This window comes from Zingiber officinale, chromosome 2A (assembly GCF_018446385.1).
Source record: "Zingiber officinale cultivar Zhangliang chromosome 2A, Zo_v1.1, whole genome shotgun sequence".
Classification (NCBI taxonomy): Eukaryota; Viridiplantae; Streptophyta; class Magnoliopsida; order Zingiberales; family Zingiberaceae; genus Zingiber; species Zingiber officinale.
Window position 1 is genome coordinate 176,287,179 of NC_055988.1, and position 23,828 is coordinate 176,311,006.

Here is a 23,828-nt window from a genome sequence, read left to right on the forward strand (position 1 = left end):
ATGCCTGCGCAACCGGAACTCGGCAAGTTTAGAGGTGACGCAGACTATCTCCATGCAGCCGAACGGCTAGTAGGTCAGCGCTATCACATTGACAAGATGCTTCTCCCAGGAGTAATGCATATATTCGGCTTGTCTTCTGCACCAGCCGATCTGCCTTGTAGCATGAGTAAGCTTCCCTATCTCCCCCTTTATTTTGTTCTAACTGATTTATTCTCTGCTTCTGCAGCTGAGGTCATGTGGAGAGCCAGAGCTACCGAGAAGCTCAAACTGAAAGCCGCTCAGATTGAGGCGGTCGCGAGCAAGGCCGCGAGCGGGGCTCGGCTCGGTGACCCGCGGCGGGGACGCCAACGAAGCCGAGGGCCCGCCCTCACAGTGAGGCCACGGCAATCTGAACATGGAAGTGAAGTGAGTGAGGCCCGCTGGCCGATGATGCGCTTCTTACTCGGAAAGCCGCGACGGAATCGTTTTGCCTACACTTGATGAGCCACAACCGGCGGGGTGTGGGTGCGCCCGGTCTGTCAGGACAGTTCCGCCGAGAATCCCCTCAGATTCTGGGCCATTACGGAAGTTCCGCCCGTCCGGCCTCGAGGACTCGAGACGTCTCAGCGTTTAGGCGAGCTACCCTCCTCTTCGCTGGTGGGCCATCTCGGAGGCGGCCGAGCGGAATCTACTTAAATCCTGCGCCTCCCTTGGAGGCGACATGGGCTGCCGATCGCCGGTATTTCCGAGCAGATGATCACCCACGGGTCCTCGCACAAGCTTGGATAGATGCTCGAGTCGATAGCCAAATTGACTCGGCGACAAGAACCTTCAATCAACTACGGGTATGGCCCCTTCCTTCTTTCTCTCCTATTTGAAGTTTTTAACCCGCCGTGTTTGCAGCAGAATCGGTGGAGCAGATCGCCATTAGCGATCGATTGGCGAGGAGGAGGAATCAAGAAACAAAAACACCGGGACGCCGGCTGCCGCTGGAGAAGGCCAAAATCACTAGGTCGAGCGGAACGAGTCACCGGTCCGCGAGCAAGGTCGCTCGGCTTGAAACAATGATTAAACAACGAGACAAGGAGATCCAGACATGGCGACCACTGAAGCAACAGCCATCAATGATATGGACCACATGAAGGTGGAGATCCGGGTCGGAGCAACGATTAAGGACCCGGATGCTCTGTGACCCACTTGAAAAGAGAGCAGCTCATTTGGTTGCAAAATCTATTCATGACATGTGCTTGGTGTCTTGAAAAATTGGAATACATATATGCCTTTTTAACCTATGATGAATAGGTACCTTACTATCTAATCATTCCATCAATTTGATTAGGCGCAATAAGTGCATGCCCCTCTTGTAAACGCTTCTGATGGTAAATGGTGGCATGATCGACATAGTAATCCGTGCAAGCATTTTACTTTTTTCCTTTTTGCATTTGGTTGTTTATTGTTCTTCAATTGTGATCACATAGTAGATAGCTAAAACTTCATCTTTTGGCACTTGTGGAAATTGAAACTAATGGTACTATATATGTATATTTGTCAAAATATGTTAAGTTGACTAATTTGAACTGAGTGAATTGGGTATATAAATTGCTCGTAGTCTAGTTGACTTATTTGTAAAACGGCACAAACCAAGATTTTCAGTTGATCATAAAGACAGGTCTTCCTTCATTCACGACTGTTGCTGAGAGATTTAGATGTGTTAGAAAAGGCTCGACTGAAGGGTATGTAATAGCTTGACCATAAGGGCAGATTATAAGTACAACCGTTAGGGGTGTGTCAAAAATTCATTTGTTGTGGCCAAGATGTATAAATAAGGTTATAGCATTTTGTTCTGAGTTCATGCTACAAATTGAAAGCATGCAATGAACTTGTTTGAGAATAGTGGGAAAAAAAATCTAATATATTTAGCAGCAATATAGTTTTTTTTTACTTCGAGTGTGTTCTCGATGTACCTTAGTGGAGTACTCCGGGAATAGACAATCTGATCTTTGAATATTGATCCTAAAAAGTTGCTTGGCAGCTATACTCCTGTTCGGTCTGATGCACTTGTGGGAGAGCTCAAGCTATCAGAACCCTCTGATATTATTCTTCCAGGTATGTTATGTCATGTCTATGGTGCAAATACAGTTTCCAACTATTTAGTGAATTCATATGCTCAGCTGACTTCCCAATCAATTCTCATTATTCAAGTCATGTATCCCAACTATTTAGTGTCCCTGCATGGATCCTTTTCTCTCAATTAAACTCTACTAGTGATTCACATCATTTACAAGTGACCATCTAGCCTGAGAAATACAGTTCAGAACCATGCTCATGGTACACTTTTTTACTACTTGGCTAGTACTAACACAATGCTGAATCTTTTTCTTTTTTAGGCTCAGAATTTGGGATGTTATCAATAATTTCCTGCACTTTCCAAGAAATGAATTTTGAAAATGGAGTTGGTGTAGCATAAAATGAATTTCCGTTTTTGTGATATCATGGTTATAACTGTAAAATTGTGAAATAAACATAATCTTTTCGCATATAAATTTTTCTATTTTATTGGCTTCAAAGTTGTATTAAGTTTTCAATTTGCTGAAAATTGGTAATGTTGCTAGCAGCCTTCCTTTTGCCCAAGGAGCTTAAGTTGCTCAATAACCATTCTATTTGCTGATTCATGGTTTGACATCTCATCATGGTCAAGCCAAACTAAAATGAAACTCTGAACCAAATTGCTGGAGTGTGCAAACCAAAATTTATGGGCTTTGCATGAACAATCATATTGTGGATGGTTAATGACCTTCAATTAGTCTATGCTTGTTTATAGGTTGATCTAATAGTTGTAAAAGCTAAACCTGTTAGGGAAGCACCCAATATATGGTATGGTATAAGTTAACCACGTTGTTTACTTAACTATTGTTGTAATAAAGAGATTTTTAAATCATTCCTATTTCAGGAGAAATACATCGTTTATATAACCACACAACCCTAAGCAGCATAACCACACAACCCTAAGCAACATCAACTTATTTACAAAAGATAAAAAGACTTATCTACCGTTGTTTCTCACAACACTCCCCCTCAAGTTGAACATATATATCAAACATGTTTAACTTGCTAAGAGAAGAGTCGAACACAGCTTGGGGTATAGCTTTTGTAAACATATCAGCAAGTTGGTCCTCAGACTTAACATAAGACAGACATAGCTCTCCAGAATCAAGTCTCTCCTGAATAAAGTGACGATCAATCTCAATGTGTTTAGTCTGGTTTACTGGATTATTTGCAATATTGATTGCTGCCTTGTTGTCGCAATACAGCTTGAGAGGTAATTCAACCTTTAATCCTATGTCTGTCAACAGAAAACTCAACCACAACATCTCTGCAAGACCATGTGCCATGGCTCGATATTCTGCTTCAGCACTGGACCGTGCACAAACATTTTGTTTCTTACTCCTCCAAGTTACCAAGTTTCCTCCCAAAAAAGTGCAATAGCCAGAAGCGGACCTTCTATCATCTCGAGAACCAGCCCAGTCTGCATCAGAATAGCATTCCACCTTCAGATCACCACCTCCTTTAAACAGCAAGCCTTTTCCAGGACATGATTTCAAGTACCTTAAAATCCTGTCAATGGCCTTCATGTGGATAGTCTTAGGAGCATGCATGTACTGACTTACCACACTAACAGCATAGGTGATGTCAGGCCTAGTCATAGATAAATAGAGTAATTTTCCAACCAGCCTTTGATACGTTCCCTTTTCCAGACTTGTAAGATCTTCCCCACTAGAAGTAGTAAGATCATGATTTACTTCTATAGGAGTAGACGCTGGCCGAGAACCCAACTTCCCTGTCTCCTTGAGTAAATCCAACACATATTTTCTCTGACACACATAGATCCCTTTTTTTGATCAAGCAACTTCAATGCCCAGGAAGTACTTCAATGACCCAAGATCTTTAATTTCAAATTTTGATGTTAACTTGGACTTAAGAGTCTGGATTTCTACCTCATCATCACCTGTAACTATCATATCATCAACATAAACCAAAAGAATGGTAGTGCTGTCCCCTTTCCTTTTTATAAAGAGTGTATGATCAGCATTCCCTTGTTTAAAGCCAAACAAAATCATGACTTTGCAAAACCTATCAAACCATGCTCTGGGAGATTGTTTAAGCCCATACAAAGCTTTTCTTAGCTTGCAAACCTTTCCTTTTGTTTCAATTCCAGGAGGTGGCAACATGTATACTTCTTCACAAAGGTCACCATTCAAGAAGGCGTTTTTGACATCTAACTGAAATAGAGGCCAATCATATTGAGCAGCAAGAGAAAGAATTACCCTGACAGAGTTCAGCTTTGCAACTGATGCGAAAGTTTCCAAGTAATCTACCCCATATGTTTGGGTAAATCCCTTGGCAACAAGTCTGGCTTTATATCTAATCACTTCACCCTCTGAGTTATACTTGATAGCACAGACCCATTTAGAACCAACCAAGTTCTTCCCCTTCGGGGGATCAACTAATTCCCAAGTACCATTTCTGTTAAGAGCCTCCATTTCGTCGTTCATTGCTTCCTGCCACCTTGAATCCCTTACAGCCTCATAATAGGAAGAAGGTATAGCATGATTTGATAACTGTGAAGCAAATGCATGATATGAAGGAGACAAACGAGAATATGAAACGTAGTTGGAGATAGGATGTTGAGTACATGACCTGACACCTTTTCTAACAGCAACCGGAAGGTTCAGCTCATTCATATTTAGAGGTGCGGTTGACTCAACTGATGAGGATAACTGCTTCACAGGATCAGGAGCCAGAGCATCCGATTCAACTAGCCGATCAATAGTAGGTTCTTGCTTGCGTCTTTGTCATTTGTAAGTAATAATATCTGGTGAAGACTGTGCTCCCAGTGACGGAGCATCTTTTCCCAGTGGTGGGGCATCTTTTCTATTTTCTATGACATCCAGTGGAATAGGAGAAGAAATCACTTGAGGAACCACTTGAGGTACAAAGGAAGAGGTAATATTCTCCCCCGGATGAGACTGAGGAGAATAATAGGACTCAGACTCAAAGAAAGTAACATCCTTCAAAATATATCTCGTCCTAGTAATAGGATCAAAACACTTGTAGCATTTCTGGCAAGTAGAATATCCTATAAAAACTCCTCGTATAGAACGAGGATCAAGTTTAGAGGACTTGGGACCAAGAACATGAATAAAACAAAGAGAACCAAAAACCCGAGGTGTAAAGGAGAACAACTCTACACCAGGATGAAGAATAGTGAGAGGACACCGGTTCCCGAGACCTTTAGATGGCAATCGATTGATGAGATAAGCGGCTGCAAGAACAGCATCAGCCCAGAAATATTTGGGTAAGTGACGTTGAAATAAAAGTGCACGGGCTGTTTCAAGAATATGACGATTCTTTCTCTCGGCCACTCCATTTTGTTGTGGTGTGTAGGGACATGATGACTCATGAAGAATTCCCAAATCCTCAAGAAAAGTATTTAGAGACTGGGCAAAGTACTCACAGGTATTGTCAGAACGAAGAATCTTCACCTTTGAGTTAAATTGGGTTTCAACCATTCTACAAAAATTTTGAATAAGACGAGGAACTTCGTCCCTGGTTTTCATCAAATAAAACCATGTACAGTGGGTGTAGTCATCAATAAAGGAGAGAAAATATCGATAGCCATCCTAAGAAGTCACAGGAGAGGGCCCCCACACATCCGAATGAACAAGATCAAATGGAGATAAACTCTTCTTTAAAGACTCAGAAAAATGTGTTCTACAATGTTTGGACAACTGACAGATTTCACATTGAAATGACTGAAGAGAAACAGAAAAGAAAAGACTAGGAAATAAAATTTTCAAAGACTGAAAAGACAAATGTCCCAACCGAGAATGCCACAAAAGAATTTCTTGATGCTTAGTTTCTAAACACTTGGCTGCAGATTTCAGAGCAGATGTTGTTTCAAGCTGATAATAATAAAGACCCCCTACTTCACGGCCAGTCCCAATCGTCTGCTTGGTCTCGAGATCCTGGAAGACACAATGATCAGGGAAAAAGGTTACGGAGCAGTGTAGTTGTTTAGTAATGCTACTAACAGAAAGTAAATTAATAGAGACGGAAGGAACATGAAGTGCAGAGGATAGGAAAAAATGATCTGTAAGTTTTATGGAACCTTTGCCAGCAACAGTGGCTTTGGTTCCATCTGCAATGATCGCTTTCTCCTGCCCAGAGGATAAAGAGTAAGAAATAAAGGAGTTAGCGGCATTTGTCATGTGATCCGTAGCTTCTGAATCAATGACCCAGGGGCTGTAAAAGCTGGGACCAGTAACACTTAATCCCAGACCACGAATACCTATGTGCGCCTGAGAGGGAGTAGAGTCTGCAGGAGTAGAGGCCGAAGATGAAGCCTGAAGCCGAGAGAGAAGATGCTGGAGATTAACAATATCAGTAGAAGACAATCCAGTGGTAGAAAACACAGAGGAACCGATAGGCTCTTTATTTTCTATCTTTTGGACAGCAATATTACTACTATTAGGAGCCTTCTTAGCGTTGTGCTTAAATTTTTCAGGTTTCTTTTCTGGATATTTTTCCCAACAGAAATCTGAATCATGATTAGTCCTCTTGCAGTGCCGACAAAATCTGTCCCCTTGTCTTTTAGTTCCCCCAGGTCGGAACTTGTTTGCAGAACCAATAAAGACAGAGGTCTCCCCGATCGGAGGGCCTACAGCGGAAATCCCCTTGTTGTTCATGGTCCTTTTTCTACCTTCTTCACTTAGAATTTTATAGTAAACCTGTTCTAGAGAGGGAGTAGGATCAAGACCAAGGATTTGCCCTTTTAAATTTTCGAACTCTGCAGTAAGGCCATCTAAAAATTTAATAATTCTGTCTTTTTCCAGAAGCTTTAAATATCTCCGATGATCATCCGTGGAACTCCAATTTTCCATCCGGTAGTAGTCAAACTCATCCCACAGCCCCTTCAGAGTAGCAAAATAATTGGTGACGGACATAGAACCTTGTTCAAGTTTGAAAATTTGACTGCTGATATGATAGGTACGCAGCATATCATGTCGACGTCCATACATCTGCTCTAGTGTCTTCCACATGTCGTACGCCGTTTTGTTATGAAGAATGACTTGTTTGATGCCAGAATTAACAGAGTTAAGTATCCAAGTCATTAATTGAATATTGTCACGCCGCCAAGTTTATCATGTTTAACGCCGATCAAGTTTATCAGAATTAACAGAGTGTGAAAGCTAGGATCCTTCTCATCTGATTTTACTTTAGTGCCATGAAGAATATCAAGTTTATCATGGCCTTCGACATAAAGTTCAACAGCAACTGCCCATGATGCATAATTTGTTTCAGACAATTTTTCTGATACGATCTGAAGACCGGATCCTCCAGTGCCTGTCATTGTGAAAACTGGTTGTATCTGTCCTGAAGAAGACATATGGTTCACAGAAATCCCAGAGGATTCGCTAGCGTTGTCCGCCATTAAGATCACAAAAAAAAATATGTTTCTTTTTCTGGAAGGGCGGCGGCAGCAGACTAGGCTGAAGAGAAGAGGAAAGGGGAAGTGCAGTTGATCGAGCCCTTAACGCGGTAGAGAGAAAGCAGTAGCAGCCAAGAACGACAAGGAAAGGGGAAGTGCAGCGGAAGCGTGGTGGGCCCATAACCCACAGGTCCCAAGATCGGAACTTGGCTCTGATACCATGTTGTAATAAAGAGATTTTTAAATCATTCCTATTTCAGGAGAAATACATCGTTTATATAACCACACAACCCTAAGCAGCATCAACTTATTTACAAAAGATAAAAAGACTTATCTACCCTTGTTTCTCACAACAACTATAAATCATAGATTGAAATTGTTGTAATTCTATAAGAAAGTTGCTGCTTCTGTCATCTTATTCTACAGTTAGCTTTGATTGGTCTATTTTAAACCTGCACATTATATTCTTGTGGATTCTATCTCAACCTATGTGGGCTTTTGATATGCCAGAGGTCCAAGCAACAATTTTATCCCATGCAGCTTGTAGTTGTTTAGATATATTGATCCCTTTGCTTAATCATAATACGCTGTGCATCAGCTTCACTTTTGTTTGTTTTAAAGTTAAGGCATCTTTCCATTTCAGATCAGGTTACAAATGGAAAGTGCACTATTGTACTTGTTTTATTAAATTTGTATTATGTTTAGGACATGCAAAACTTAAATTGTTTCTATTCTGATATTTTAATGCTGATTGTATGCTCATCTTCAACTATTAATAAGCACATTATTTCTTTCTGGCAGAGGAACCAAAAATTGAAGCACTTTGTTTTAGAGGGAAAGAAGTTGAAGGAGAAATACTTACAGCTGTTGAAGTAATTCCTAAAAGTGACATTCAGCATCATATCTGGAACAAGTACAAGAAAGAGATTAAATATCAATGGTATAATTCCGGTTCAAATTATTTGCATTTTACAAATTGATCCACAAGATTGTTAACTAATAACTTGATAACAGGTTTTATTCAAATGGAGATAGAGAGCAGAGGTCCTTTGAACCACTTGTATCTCAGGTGTCTTGCTCATATAAGGTGCGGTTTGAGGATATAGGCCGAAGTTTGAAATGTGAATGCACCATCACAGATGTGTTTGGAAGAACAAGCAATACTGTTTCAGCACAAACGTCTTCTATATCACCAGGTGTCTTTTTTACTCTTGGCGTTTATTAAAACTGACAGAAAAATTGCCTTCAAATTTGATATGCGTATACAATGATGCCTGAATCTATTATGCTGCTGCCTTTGACCTTGCACTATTAAAGTGATTGCTTGTAGCTCATATGCCATGACTTCAGTTTTGATGCCAAGTGATCTGGGAATAGTACCTCAGATGGCAAATAAATTTCTGAGATGAGTTAATTTATATATTTTCATTAACCCATAGTTTTGTTCAATTGTATTTCATACTTGTTTTAAGCACTGTCAGGAAAAAATATTATTCTTTTATTGGCAGATTTATTACTATTTAGATTTTGAATATGACATTCAAAAACTCTTGATCATCTGCTTATTCCTCATTGTAACTAAATTTATTTCAACAAAATGAAATAATGTTATTTCTGCTACATGAGCACTACTTTGCTGTTTCTAGGGATACCCAAGATTGATAAGCTGGAAATTGAAGGAAGAGGCTACCACACAAATTTATATGCTGTTCGAGGTATTTATAGTGGGGGTAAAGAAGGCAAGAGCAGAATCCAGTGGCTTAGATCAATGGTTGGAAGTCCTGATTTAATCTCCATACCAGGTAAACCAAATATACTAAAGAAAATAATTGAGTTCCCTCTTTTCAAGGATCTGTTTGTTTCATTGAAAATTATTTTATGAAACATAACTTCTGTTTATTATGTTGTATTGGGTCAATGAAAAATGTTAGGAAGAGAACATCTTTAGCCAAGTGAAATATTTGCACTAATATTTTTCGAAAGGAATTTAAAATTATTTGACTATTTTAATTGTTTTTTTATTTGATTTGGTTCAACTAGTAATGATTTGAATCGTCCAGTTACAGAATTGTTGAATATTCAATTTGATTCCACCAGCTACTCAACCAGTTGTGTGAAAAAATGTCTACAAACTTTATATATATCTGGAATTGTTGAGGATTAAATGCTTATGGGATTTTCCAAAGTTGTTTCCCTCTGTGGAAGACGAGTACTATGTTGTAATTCTTCTTAGTTTACGAGAAGATTATGGAGTATTGGTCCTTGTTTTGTGACATTCGAGTGCAAGCGTAGCAGTAGGTGTTGTTTGCAATGCTGCTGAAATATTCTTTATTTTTATTTTAGTTTTTCTTTAATCATCTTTTTCATTTGAGCATCCCTCAATACAGGGGAGACAAGTAGGATGTACGAGGCCAATGTTGATGATGTAGGATACAGGCTGGTAGCAGTTTATACCCCGGTAAGGGAGGACGGAGTCGAGGGACAACCTGTTTCAGCATCAACAGATCCAATTTCAGTTGGTACGCCTTGTGCAGTTCAATAGAAACATCTTTTTATTTCATTGCCCATACTAACTAGTGTCAATTACAGTTAGTCTCTCAGCATGTCAATTATGCATTTGCTATTTAAATTTCAGCATAAATGTTCTTTTATTTTATTGCTCATACTTCGATTACTAACATGCCGATTATGGTTAGCTGCTCAACATGTCCATTTTGCATTTGTTGTCTGCATTTCTCGTATTGAGAATAAATGACTTGGAGATTGTTCAATTAATGACCAGTAGAGGTAACTTTGATCCTTACTATCGTCACTACTTTGCATCATTTACACTTTCACCAAATTGCCTCTAAAAGAAAATCAACTGTATCCTTAGTATTGTCACTACTATGATGTCGAAACACAATGATGTCCGAACACGATGAACAATACGCAATTAGGGTTGAAGGAACAAAATTTCAGATGGACCCAACACTAATTAGGTACACTCCAGTCATGGGAAAGATGGATGAGACAAATGATAATGCGCTTTTAGCTGTAGATCAACTACTATGATTTGCAAGCTGATCTCCCAATGAACTGAAAATGACTTGCTCTCTTATGCCTGTGATGTTAATGTTAACACAAATAGAAAATATGTAGATGATTGTTTATCATGGCAAATTGAGAAAATATCTGAGAGATGAATTGGGAAGGAATCAGACGAGGATCAAAGTGAATCTGATAGGAGATTCAAAAAATAATATCCTTTGATCCTGTGGAAGTTGAACCTTTCTTTACATGCAATTATTGCTTGTGGGACACTGGAGTCTTGTTTCTAACATCCAGCATCAGACCTTAATATGTGATTTGAGGTATCTTTTTTCTATAACTTATTTATTCTATACACAAACCCATCGATATTATCATAATCTTTTTTTGATTCTTTTAATATGTAAAACAACAACAATAAGCTTTTCTTCTGGGAATGACAAGAGCGTTCAATTCTGGCCAAGTTGCTATTCTCATCATATGCTGAAATAATCTCTTTCCATTTGCAGAGCCTGATATTTATAAAGAAGTGAAGCAGAAACTGGAACTAGGATCTGTGAAATTTGAGGTACTGAGTGTCATATTTCACTCCTGAAAATTGTCTTATTTCCCTCAATTGTTTTCTCAATTAATACGTTGCATGCAATCATTTGGCACAATAGCAGATTGAGTTCTGAATTAACTGTTCATAACAATTAACTAAGCAATGGAAAAAACATGAGAAAACACTGCAAGATGCCTTGCTTGGTTCATTTTCCATGATGCGATCAGCAATACTTCTCAAGTCATGGTATGACTTGCTTAGAGATTTGTTTTTGGAGAAGTGATACAAAAAAGGCAGATTTTTTGACTTGCCTGTTTCATTTTTTCCTTTATAAAAATAATCTTCAGCATACATGTAAAAGGCATCTCAAACAACTTTCAAGTACTGCAATTCGCACATTACGAATCTGTTTTGTGGACATTTTGCTTTGTTTGAAGTTGACTTGCTTCATGTCTACTCGAAACAGGTACTTTGTGAGAAAGACAGGCCTGCAAAGGAGGTAATTGCTCACTTCTAGAGCCCTACTAATGATCATCTTCCTTGGCTAACTGTTCTTTCATCAAATTGTCACTCACAGGCTCCAGGTGCAGGAAATCTTGAAAGAAGAATTCTAGAAGTCAACAGAAAAAGGGTCAAAGTTGTTAAACCTGGTTCTAAGACTTCATTTCCGAATACCGAAATTCGTGGAACCTATGCCCCTCCTTTTCATGTAAGTTCTCTACGGCAAAGTTGACGGCACGTTTTAGCAATGCCTGTGCAAACTCATTGATACGAGTCAAGTTTCTGGATTATTTACCCTACTAGAACTGATAATTGACTGTATGTTAAACTAAGCAAATGATGAACACACTTCTGTTTATGGTTTACAATCTCATCATTCTTTTGTAGGTTGAGCTATACCGGAACGACCCGCACCGATTCAAGATTGTAGTAGACAGCGACAATGAAATGGATTTGATGGTGCAAACTAAACACTCGTGTGATATCATTGTCCTCGTGATAAGAGGCTTCGCCCAGCGATTCAACAGCACTTCCCTAAATTCACTTCTGAAGATAGAAACTTGATTGTCGCGGCCTCAAACTAATTTCATCGTACGGTGGTGATCTTGTTGCCTAAGGTTGTTGCGGGTTGTGAGCATCCATTGGCATTGTGATTTTAGCTGTAGGGTTTGGATCTTGTGTATGATTGATCTATTTGTCTGTGGGTGCTTCGATCCAAGGGATGTGTTTTCTTTAGCAAGAACTTGCTTTTGCTAATGATGTGTGTATATAGAATGTCTAGCAATGGAAGATCATGTTCGTGAAGATTTTAAATGAATTATGCCATTTGAAAACTATAATTAGTTTCGTATCGGTTGTGCATCGATCAACTTAATGTGTACCCGACTTTTTCAATTGGATAGTTGCGGCAAACATAGCTCGGCCATTGATAGTGAATTGGTTTGTAGTGAGCAATTTCTTCAAGTGATATGTGGCTTGGATCATGCTAGTCGTTCCAAGTTTGTGAAATCCATATGACATGCCTCGTTGCGTTCACCCTCTTTTGAACTAGAACATGTTTGTCTCCTCTACATTCAACATGAGTAGCATGTGAAACTTCGCGTACCTTAGCATTTGTCTCCCATTTTCCTCGCCTCATTGCGTTCGCCTTCTTTTGAACTAGAACATGTTTGTCTCCTCGACATTCAACATGAGTAGCATGTGAAACTTGGTGCACCTTAGCATTATGTTTGTCTCCTCTACATTCAACATGAGTAGCATGTGAAACTTCGCGCACCTTAGCATTTGTCTCCCATTTTCCTCGCCTGCGACTCGCGGCTACTTTCGTCTTCCATCTCTCTTTTGAACTACTTTCCCGCCAACAGAACTCACATGAGATAGTGATTGCAAAAATTACGAAAATGCCCCTTACCTGCTAACTGCGATTAGCCCGTTAATTAACAACAAACTATAATACATAACTCACATGAGACGGTGATTGCATAAATTACGAAAATGCCCCTTACCTGCTGACTGCGATTAGCCTGTTAATTAACACCAAACTATAATTAATCTCACTTAATTGATGAACCTAATTAAAATAAACGACTCCATTCCAGTTCATTCGGCCACAATCTACCTCCCTATTAATTGGTGAGAAAATCACGTGGGACCCACGTGTTGATAATTCAGGTGGAGGTGGGTATACGTGTGACGATGAGGTGGTATATTTATTTATTTATTCGTTCGTGAGATTAAATTTTTCTAAAAATTAAAAAATATATAAAAAAATATGCTTAGATATAAATCCTGAATTTGTGTGCAAAATTTTTACTTTTGTATTTTAAAAATATTTTCTAAAACGTTTTTTTAAATTTTTTATAAATATCAGTTTTTAAAATTATTTTATTTTGACAATAAAAGATTGTAGAGAATCTTTTTTTTTAAAAAAACTTAGACGTTATAGTTTCTGAAAAAACTTAAAACCCCCCACCTTAATTGCATAATTAAAGACTAATATAACCGCTTAATCCATCCCCTCCCTTTAATTAATCTTCTTGTGTTCCGTCCTTTTCCATTTCGCCTCCTTTCCTTTCTTTGCCCTTCGAATCCGATTCCAAATCCCTTCTCCGGCGGAATCCATGGTAGCGGCGCTCTAGATCCGATCACCTCCCCGCTTCCGGCGCCAGCGATGAAGCGGAGCAAGAGCAGGGACTCCCTCCTCACTCGGCGCCGGAAGTTCTTGCTCTTCGTCCTTGCCGCCGCCCTGCTCTACTTCCTCTTCATCGCGTTCAAGTTTCGCCTTTTCCTAGACGTCGGCCTAGAACTTCCGCTAGATGATGTCAGGAGTGGACTGCATGGCTCGTCCTACCTCGGCGCCGCTCAAGAACGGAAGTTGGAGGATGGCCGGAACTTGGACGCCCCTCGGAAGCCACTAGAACACGATGCCCTCTACCGCGGCTCCGACCAGGCGATTCGCGAAGGGTATGGTCGTATCAGCGGTGGAGTGATGCGGCAGTACATGCGGGGCAGGGGTCGGCAGCGAAGAGGGAATTTCTCGGAGTTGGAAAGAATGGCGCAGGAAGCGTGGGCGGTGGGACTCAAGGCTTGGGAGGAGGCTGATAACTACCACCCCAGCGATGGCTTGAAAAACACCGCCGTAATTGAAGGTAACCCGGCATCTTCTTGCCCACCGTCGATGTCGATGAGTGGAGATGTGGACGCGGCGAGCAGCGAGCAGGTGCTGTTTCTCCCCTGCGGGTTGGCGGTGGGATCGTCGTTCACGGTGGTGGGCACGCCGCACACCGCCCATAAAGAGTATGTGTCTCAGCTCGGGCGACCAGGAGAAGAGAATGGAACTGTCCTGGTGTCCCAGTTCATGGTAGAGCTTCTGGGGCTCAAGTCAGTGGAAAATGAAGACCCGCCCAAGATTCTTCATTTCAATCCGAGGCTGAAGGGTGACTGGAGTGAAAAGCCGGTCATTGAGCACAATACCTGCTACCGTATGCAGTGGGGAAGAGCACATCGCTGCAATGGCGATGCTTATAAGGACGATGATGAAACTGGTAATGCTTTATAGCTTGTATCTTGCTCTCTGTTTTACAATGATACGATTATTTTGGCGGTATCGAGTCATCTTGTGAGATGCACTTTTGCCTGCACAAGAATATATTTTCTGTTGTGAGCTTCCTTTCCTTTTAATGATTCACTAAGAGAGTTATTGAATGATTTTATCAGATATAGCTTCACACCTGATACAGTTTTACCTGTCCAAAACTTTGTTTTTTTGGTTCATATTCATATGGGTATTTTCCAGCATTTTGTTTGTTCTGTGCTTATAGTATTTTATTTTTCTTCAACTTAAATGTTTTGAGTTTCTAAGTCAGAGGACTATGACTAGTTAATTTTGCCATGAAAGGACATTGTATTATTGTTTTCTAGTTATGATGTTTGGTGTTGATTTGGTTAATAACACAAGTATGAAATTTTCATCTTTCCCTCCAAAGTTATGATTTATTTGTTGAGGATGTTATCAAAAGTTACTATTAACCATGATTTCTTACTACAATCACGCACAGTGTCTAAGCACTGACAATTTAAGATCCTGCACGTCCTCCTGTGGAAAATTATAGTAGTCCTTAAAGATTATAATTCCTCTAGTGTTGTTACAATCAGCATTTATGATACTTTACATTTTGGAAAAAAAACATACCTTTGTTTGTCATTGCTATAACTCAGTCCATGATTCATGTCATGTTGCACTTTCTAAATATTGTTGTGGTTAGGCATACTCCTTATTTCTTTTGGCTAAGATCTGCAATGCTCACTTATTGTTTTGTAGTCGATGATTTTGTCAAATGTGAAAGTTGGGAGCATGAGGATATTACTAACCTGAAAGAACCAAAAACAATTTCATGGTTGAAGAGATTCATTGGACGTGCGAAGAAGCCAGAAATGAGATGGCCTTTCCCATTCACAGAGGGTAAGCTTTTTGTTCTAACAATTCAGGCTGGGATTGAAGGATACCATATTTATGTTGGTGGCCGACATATTTCTTCTTTCCCATATAGGACGGTATGCACCTCTGGTCTTTCTTCTTTTATCTTTGAAGTTATTATTTCCACTTGTAATTTTGGCACAAGATTTGAAGGAACTAGCGCTGCAAATATGCTTGTTTCTTGAATTGGATCAATTCCTCTAGTGCATTCTATTTATGAGATTTATCCATCTTGTGTGTACTGGTAACAGGGATTTGCCCTCGAAGATGCAACTGGTTTAACAGCTAAGGGAGACGTTGACGTGCACTCAGTATATGCAACTTCTCTTCCAACTATTCATCCTAGCTTCTCTGTTCAACAAGTATTAGTTATGTCAGAGAGATGGAAGGCCCCTCCATTGCTACAAAGCTCTGTTGAACTTTTCATTGGTATATTGTCAGCATCAAATCACTTTTCTGAACGTATGGCTATAAGGAAAACCTGGATGCAATATCCTGCAATAAGAACATCAACTGTGGTAGCCCGCTTCTTTGTTGCACTGGTAAGTTGTTGCTTTCCTCAGAATTTGTGCATGCTTTTGAAATACACTCTCAATCTAACCTTATACAAGTGAACTAATCGTCGTTTAGACAATTTTGCTTTCACCTACTATTCTACTAAGAGGCTGAGAAAATGGTTAAATGTACTTTCTTAACATTGCATTCCAAACTATAATGTGTACAAGAGATACAAACCAATAATATGGCTCTACCCTTCCATTGTTTTCCTTAAGATTCTGCTGAAGCCTCAACTAAGTGTGTTTAAATAAATGAAAATTGTTCTGTTGTGTAAGATTCTATAGGCTTGTCACTTAATTAAATGGCAGCTTCTTGTACCAAATTCAAGCATTATGGTTTCCTCATTTTACTTTTCTTTGTTTATTTCTTCTTTGAACCTGTTGATTCAGAATTGACTATATTAATCTCAGTTAGGCTCTGCACTTTTTGCTCAGTACTTTCTAGCAAATTTTGTTATGCCCGTCATTTTCTCAGAAGAAATGAGGTCTTTCATCATAATATTTGTCATTGATCTCTAGCAGTTCATCACATGTTTCATTGCTCTTTAATTTTAATGTATTACAAATAAGTGTTTCATGATCATTTCTCATAAGAGTTCAAAACCACCTCATAGGATCTATGACAACTAGATGTTATATACATTACAGACATTGTTGTTGTATAGAAATTGGTGAAGTTTTTAGTCACCAACGAATAGAGATCTACTAAAAGAGGAATTTCACTATGTTAAGCCCATTCCTTTTTGGAGCGATTGCGTTCTTCAGTTGCTCGACTTATCCAACTAAAAACACATTTATGAATGATGCATCATTGTTTTGACAAGGATTATTGATCTTGTATATTTTTTTAAAATAATTTTTTTCTGATACCTTGTATGGAAAATTGCATCATCAGAGTCCAAGGAAGGAGGTAAATGCAGCATTGAAGAAAGAAGCTGAGTATTTTGGAGATGTTGTGATTTTGCCATTTATGGACCACTATGATTTAGTGGTTCTAAAAACAATAGCAATTTGTGAGTTTGGAGTAAGTTGAAACCCTTCTCTCTTTATAACATCATGTATCGAGTTTGCGTAGAAGATGCTATATATTATAAAGTTTTAATTCATCTATCCTCGTCGTGTAGGTCCAGAATTTGACAACACGATATATCATGAAATGTGATGACGATACATTCGTTAGGGTGGATGTCATCGTGAGAAGACTTAAAGGGGTTGCTCCTCATGCATCTCTTTACATGGGTAACCTAAACATCTTGCATAGACCACTTCGAAGTGGAAAATGGGCAGTTACATTTGAGGTAAGCGAACTGAATATCTGTAATTACTTCTTTCCCCTTCATTGCCAATATTTGTGCAGTATGTTCTCTTTGTGTGTGTGCGCGCGCGTGTTTTACTGAAAAAGTCCACTGTCAAAATGTCGTCTAAAAGTTATTGAAATCGAATCAACTCAAGCGATTCTGATTATGCATTGCAGGAATGGCCAGAAGAGGTATATCCTCCATATGCTAATGGACCTGGATACATCATTTCAAACGACATTGCCCGATTTGTCGTATCTCAACATGCTAATCAAAGCTTAAGAGTAAGTTTGACGACTCGAGTCTCTAGAATTCCGATACTTTGAACACCTTTGCTAATGTTTCGCCTAACACTTACCATTGACAGCTATTCAAGATGGAAGATGTGAGCATGGGCATGTGGGTCGAAGAATTGAACACCACAACATACATTCAATACTCTCACAGCTGGAGATTCTGCCAATATGGATGCATTGAGAACTATTACACAGCGCATTACCAATCGCCTCGGCAGATGCTGTGCTTGTGGGAGAAACTCTCCCGCGGTGTAGCTCAGTGTTGCAACTTCAGATAAGTCACCCATCGATCGACCAACCAACATGCGAATGCGAGCTGAGGCTTGAATTTTGGTAGTTAAATTTCGTCTCACCTAATAGCTGGTTTGGCTAGTATAACCCTAGCTATTGTATAACCCCCTGCTATCACAATTACTACGAGTAGTGTATATCCATTTTTTATCGATTAAAAGAGCCTCCAAATCAGTTTATACCGTTGAAGGATACAATTTCATCCCTTGTGGTTCTCCCTCGCGAAGGGAAAAGGGCTTTGTTGAAGATTCACCCAACTTCCTCATTTAGCTCACCTCATCGAGATCACTTCGTTGAGTTGGATGGCCTTTGTCCAGAACATTTTCTTCCCTTTTCAGCACTTGTTAGACTACTAGTCTGTTTAATAATCAGTCATTTTTTATTGGATCACTTTTGAGCCCCATTTATTCTATTTCTAAAGGGCCAATATGTCAAATATGGCCACTCTCTAATCATTTTCGAGGCAATAGGTTCTACTGCCCTTAGTAATTTCTAAATATGAATACCTCTTTTGTGATTTTGCCATATTAAATAAGAGATTAAAAAAAGGAAAAAGTAAAATTTAATAAAATAAAAAAATACTGATTACTCAAAATTATTTGGTCAATATAATAGTTAAATAATTATCTTATCTACATTTATCTTGATAATAACAGACATATTTACCAAGATATTAATTAATTAATTATATTATCAATCTTTATTTGGTAAAAATTAACATATTTTACCAAAATTTTAATTACTTAAAATAAAAATATTATTTATTCAAAATAATAATGATTATTATATCACTTCAACAGATATTAAATGTGCGTGGTAGGACTCCCTAGACAATAAACATTCAAAACTCAATCATGTATATGGGGAATTTAAATTACTCGTTATATTAGATCATCCATCGTATTTATTTGCTCTAACCGATTTACCTTGGCCCTTTAGAAATTCGGTGGAGTCGGATTATTTTCAAAATTAATCAGATAGCTAGGATACAAGATTTTTTTTTAAAAAAAAAACTAAAGAAAAAAACTCTTTTGAATTTCTTGATTTCTGTTGTTGTTTAATAATCAGTAATTTTTTTATTCGGCCATTTTGAGTCCATTTATTCTATTTTAAAAACCGACTCAATCGAATTAAATTTTTAATAAAATTTAATTGAATAAATTATTTTTTTTCTAAAAATTCGATTTAGCATAATAAAATTTTGGTTCGGTCTAAAATTTAAACTCTAAAAATTTGATTTGGTTCAAATATTCGATCTATTCGATTTAACCGAATAAGAAAATTCAAACCAAACCCGAATCAAATTAACTAAATTAAATGATTTTTTGAAAAAATGAATTTCTGAATAAATCGAATTGAATTTTTAAGTTCGATATCGTTTTATTCGATTTAACCGAACTTTTACTCATCCGTAGCAACCAACACCGTTGTTCCTTGGAGTCATCTCCATCGGCGCTATCGACGCCATAGATGTTATCATGCCCATCCTTGACCCTAGAGAATGGACAAGATTTGTTATTAGTAATCTCATTTATTTATTTATTAATTATATTTGTAAAAAAAATATTTTGAATTAGTAATCTTATTTACATTTAAGCCTGAATTATTATGCGAGATGGAGCTTGAAATATGTGGGTAAATTTTTAATTATGTCATATTTTCTTTACTTTAATTTTAAATTTTAATACTATAACTAGGATTTGAGCGCTGTGATATGCGGTCACATTGGACTGGAGGTATATATATTTCTCCTTTCTTTCGGTCACTCAGATCTCATTTTCTTTATTTCTCCGATTCTTTCGATCTCATTCTTCTTCTTTTTCACTGGTCGAGATGGGAGGAATGTCGATTGTGATGCTTGGAATGATGCGACGACTTCCATCTGTGACTGCGGTAGTGCGACTCTACCATTACAGGTACAATGAAAATATGATCGATCATTCCAACAATCCTCGGAATGTTGATTCATTCATCGAGAACGATACTTTACTTAAAAAAATAATGTTTTAGGATCTGTCTTCCAAGAGTGTTTGTTTAACCGCTCTAAATACATATAGCAGGCTAGTGCAGTTAAATGAAATCACTTGTAAAAGGTAGGAGTAATAGAAGTGGTTGGAAAATTGATCAAGCTAATTAATTATAGTATTATTTAAAACCGCTCTAAACGTCATAAAATTTAAGATAAACCGATTCAATTTTATGTTTGGCAACATTTAATTAGACTTTTTAAAGTGGTCAATAAAACGTCATATACAAACTCACATATATTTTTTTTAACATAGCGTCTTTTGCTTATTGTTAATATCCAAATTTCTCCAATTTTTAACCCTACACCCTACATACAAGCAACTGATCATGAATCCTTCTCCTTGTTCCTTAAAAATCCAACATTCCAATCGAGATCCTTAAAAAAATAATAACAATCCAAGTTCCGCATCGTTGTTGGCTTCTCTATCATCAGAAATTAACTCACTTGTACAAGTAATACTTATGGAATCCATCTTCTAATTTCATTAAAAATTATTTAATAGATGTGATTCACAGTTTGGTTTCTGAAGATGTGATTTACAATTTTATATTAAGGTATGAAGATGTGATTTACAATTTTATATTAAGGTACTTTGATACATGTTTGGTGCCATTGCTAATAATTAAATTCCAAGTTGATGATGATCACAATTGCTTTTTTTACTATTTAATTAAGAATACGGGTCTTTATTAATAAATTCTCAATTAATTTGATAAAATCTAAAATTAAATTATGTTAATATTTTTTTTAATTTTAAAATAATTTCAAAATTTATTAATAATTTCATTTTTTATCTTTATCAAAAATTTATAAAATAAATACATGCAACGCTAATACTTGCGCATGATCATTATCATCATAATAAGTCATCATCACATATTTTAATTAATGAAATAACTAATAAAGTTCTCATTTTGAAATAAAATATACAAATACGCTAAATGAATTTGAGAATGTTTTAAAACTAACTAAAATTTTGATATATATTGAAATAGATTTTCCATTAATTAAATTGTATACTGAATTAATGAGAGCCAGGCTGGCTATTCTCTCGCATGAGGAATGTGATTCTACCGTTCGCTTTCTCAGAAGTAGTGTGCGACAGCCTTTGTGTGGGCAACGTGACTCGAAGGAGAGCAGAGCAAGCGACATCATCACCAGTAATCACTCATCATAAGCCTTCCTCCTCCACTTATCCTCCTTTTTCTTCTTTTTCCTCCATCGAATTAGGACGGCTTGTGCTGGGATCATAAGTTAATCCCTAATTGATAGTTTCCAAAATTTTGAAATTGAACGTACAAAATTGTTTTCGAGGTTGAGAAATCTATTTTATAGCACATATATAGTAGAATATACATGTTCTATCTAAAACTTATTGTAGACCTCAAACATATTTATTAAACGAAAAATATCTTTTTGTGGACAATGTTGGGGATAATTTAGTTAGTTTAGAAACAATAAAGAATGTGATATTAATTGATTTGAGTGGAATTATATTGCATCCAATAAAGTTTATAAATTATTGTACTCGATTAGTTTAGTGTAGATATTTAAAATTCTTTGTATGATTTTACTTTATTATCTCATTTAATGTTTGCTGCAGTCATTATTATATAAATATATGCATTTGAATTAGTAAAAATAATTTAATAGGTTTGAATGGAGAAGGCTTGGATGGACTATCCCCATGGTAGTCTTGAATATCAAGTAGGAGTCCTATACTTTTCTACGTTACACATTTGATGACACAAATGATGAAGCCACAAAATTGTGTCCTTGTCGTAAATGCACAAACTCATTGAATCATGATAGTCAGATAATACATGAACATCTGTTGATAAATGGTATTTTACGATATTATCGTATTTGGGGTTTTCATAGAGAAAAACTCATTATACAATCTCATGACAGTATAAGCAACGATCTTCCGACTTCTTCTAAGGAGCTTTCTAGTATGACTAATCATAAACCTATGATACAAGACATGATACGTGAAGCACTTGGGATTCCTTAAGAATCGTTTATGAATAATGAGAACTACGTTGGTGCATCAACACGTCATATGGGGTATGACTCTAATGTAGAAGATTTTTGTCGATTGTTAGATGATTCTAAACAACCACTATATGTTGGATGTTGAATTTTTAAAATTGACGTTCCTTGTTGAGTTATTTAAGTTGAAAGTAAGTGGGAAATGGAATGATAAAATCATTCATGACATTATTGGAGTTTCGTCGTTGAGCACTTTCATCTGAAGCACAAGTACTTAAATTTTTTACGAGACTAAAAAATTAATTTCTAAACTAGGACTTCGATATTAAAAAAATACATGATTGTCCAAATGATTGCATGATTTATTTTGGGGGGGGGGGGGGGGCAAGAATGAACAAGCTTGCAAGGTGGGGAAAAAAAGTCTTTTGGTGAAGACTCCAACCAAGATATTTTGGTATTTTGCTTTAAACCCAAGATTACAACAATTATTATGTCATCTAAGACAGATGAAAAAATGTAATGACATTTTAAGAAACGGGGTTTGGATGGAATTCTAAGGCATACAGTTGATTCACAAGCATGGAAGGCATTTGATGAATGACATTGTGACTTTGTATCTGATCCTCGAAATGTATGATTAGGACTTGCTGCTGATGGTTTTAATCCGTTTAAAAATCAAAGTGTGACACAGTACTTGGCCTATTGTCTTGATGTCTTACAATTTACCACCTTGGGAATCCATGAAACCTCATTCAATTATTTTATCCACCGTAATTCTAGGCTCAAAAACACCTAGAAATGATATTGATGTGTACTAACAACCTTTAGTGGTTGAGCTAAAAGATTTATGGGAAAATGAGATACTAACATATGATGTTTGTAACAAAGAAATGTTTCAAATGTGTGCTGCATTACTTTGGACAGTCACTGATTTTCTTGGTTTGGGATATTTGTCTGGATGGAACACATGCGCAAAGAATGCATGCCCAACATGTGCTGATAAGACAGATGCGGTGTACCTAAAGAATGGCAAGACGTGGTTATTCAGAGGGCACCGTTGCTTCTTATCTCCAGATGCAAAAATTCGAACAATGATGAGTTATGGCAAGCTAGAGCTACGTGAGTTAGATCTGTCTCCGTTGTCTAGATATGATGTTCTTAAAATGACTCTAAACAAAAATGTCCTATATGGCAAGAGTAATGCATCGAAGCCAACTATACGAATAATATCGGGGTCAATTGAACAAATGTAGTGAAAAAGAAGTATATTTTTTACTCTTCCTTATTGGGAGTTTAATTTGATCAGATATAATTTGAATCTCATGCATATTGAAAAAAATGTTTGTGACAATATCCTTGGCACACTTTTAAATGATCCGACCAAGAGTAAAGATAATGTTGTCGCGCACATATATTTGAAAATTTTAGGCATTATGAAAAAATTATGGCTACAAAAATAACTGGATGATGCATATTATTTTCCAACTGCTTGTTATTCTTTGAGTAAACCCGAGAAGAAAGTATTTTGTTCGGTTCTTAAAGATATTCGTGTCTCTGATGGTATGTCATCTGATATTTCAAGTATGTTGATGTTGGACATGGTAGAATTATGAGTTTAAAAAGTTATGATTGCCATATCATTATGAAATATTTCTTTCCAATTGCTCTTTGTCAAGTGTTGTCAAAAAAAGTAGTTGCTCCATTAATTATTTTGTTTAAATATTTTAAAGCAGTGTGTTGAAAGTCCTTAAGAGAAGATGAGTTATAGTTGAAGAAGGGGTTATATTGGCTTTGTGTGAGTTGGAAAGACTTGTTCCACCATCTTTTTTTCACAATAATGGTGCAT

At 37.4% G+C, this 23,828-nt stretch overlaps 2 protein-coding genes across 2 annotated transcripts; both read left to right on the top strand.

Annotated features, from left to right (window-relative positions):
- LOC122044304 (187-kDa microtubule-associated protein AIR9-like) lies at nt 1-12,382 on the top strand. Its single transcript, XM_042604811.1, has 11 exons — nt 1-34; nt 227-405; nt 1,977-2,085; nt 8,270-8,408; nt 8,483-8,664; nt 9,115-9,270; nt 9,856-9,987; nt 11,008-11,066; nt 11,509-11,541; nt 11,620-11,751; nt 11,931-12,382. The coding sequence occupies exons 1-11, from the start codon at nt 1-3 to the stop codon at nt 12,105-12,107; spliced, it is 1,332 nt and encodes a 443-aa protein (XP_042460745.1). The 3' UTR covers nt 12,108-12,382.
- Nucleotides 12,383-13,584: 1,202 nt separating this feature from the next.
- On the top strand, nt 13,585-18,150 carry LOC122043441 (hydroxyproline O-galactosyltransferase GALT2-like). Its single transcript, XM_042604041.1, has 7 exons — nt 13,585-14,587; nt 15,364-15,596; nt 15,771-16,061; nt 16,972-17,100; nt 17,201-17,374; nt 17,551-17,658; nt 17,742-18,150. Exons 1-7 carry the CDS (start codon nt 13,714-13,716, stop codon nt 17,946-17,948), a joined length of 2,016 nt encoding a protein of 671 aa, XP_042459975.1. The 5' UTR covers nt 13,585-13,713; the 3' UTR covers nt 17,949-18,150.
- The last annotated feature ends 5,678 nt before the right edge of the window (nt 18,151-23,828 follow it).

Coding starts and splice junctions, on each gene's coding strand:
- LOC122044304 (XM_042604811.1), top strand. CDS start 1: ATGCCTGCGCAACCGGAACTCGGCAAGTTTAGAG. Junction 35..226: donor GGAACTCGGCAAGTTTAGAG/GTGACGCAGACT, acceptor CTGCTTCTGCAG/CTGAGGTCATGTGGAGAGCC. Junction 11,752..11,930: donor CCTATGCCCCTCCTTTTCAT/GTAAGTTCTCTA, acceptor ATTCTTTTGTAG/GTTGAGCTATACCGGAACGA.
- LOC122043441 (XM_042604041.1), top strand. CDS start 13,714: ATGAAGCGGAGCAAGAGCAGGGACTCCCTCCTCACTCGGCGCCGGAAG. Junction 14,588..15,363: donor TAAGGACGATGATGAAACTG/GTAATGCTTTAT, acceptor ATTGTTTTGTAG/TCGATGATTTTGTCAAATGT. Junction 17,659..17,741: donor ATGCTAATCAAAGCTTAAGA/GTAAGTTTGACG, acceptor TACCATTGACAG/CTATTCAAGATGGAAGATGT.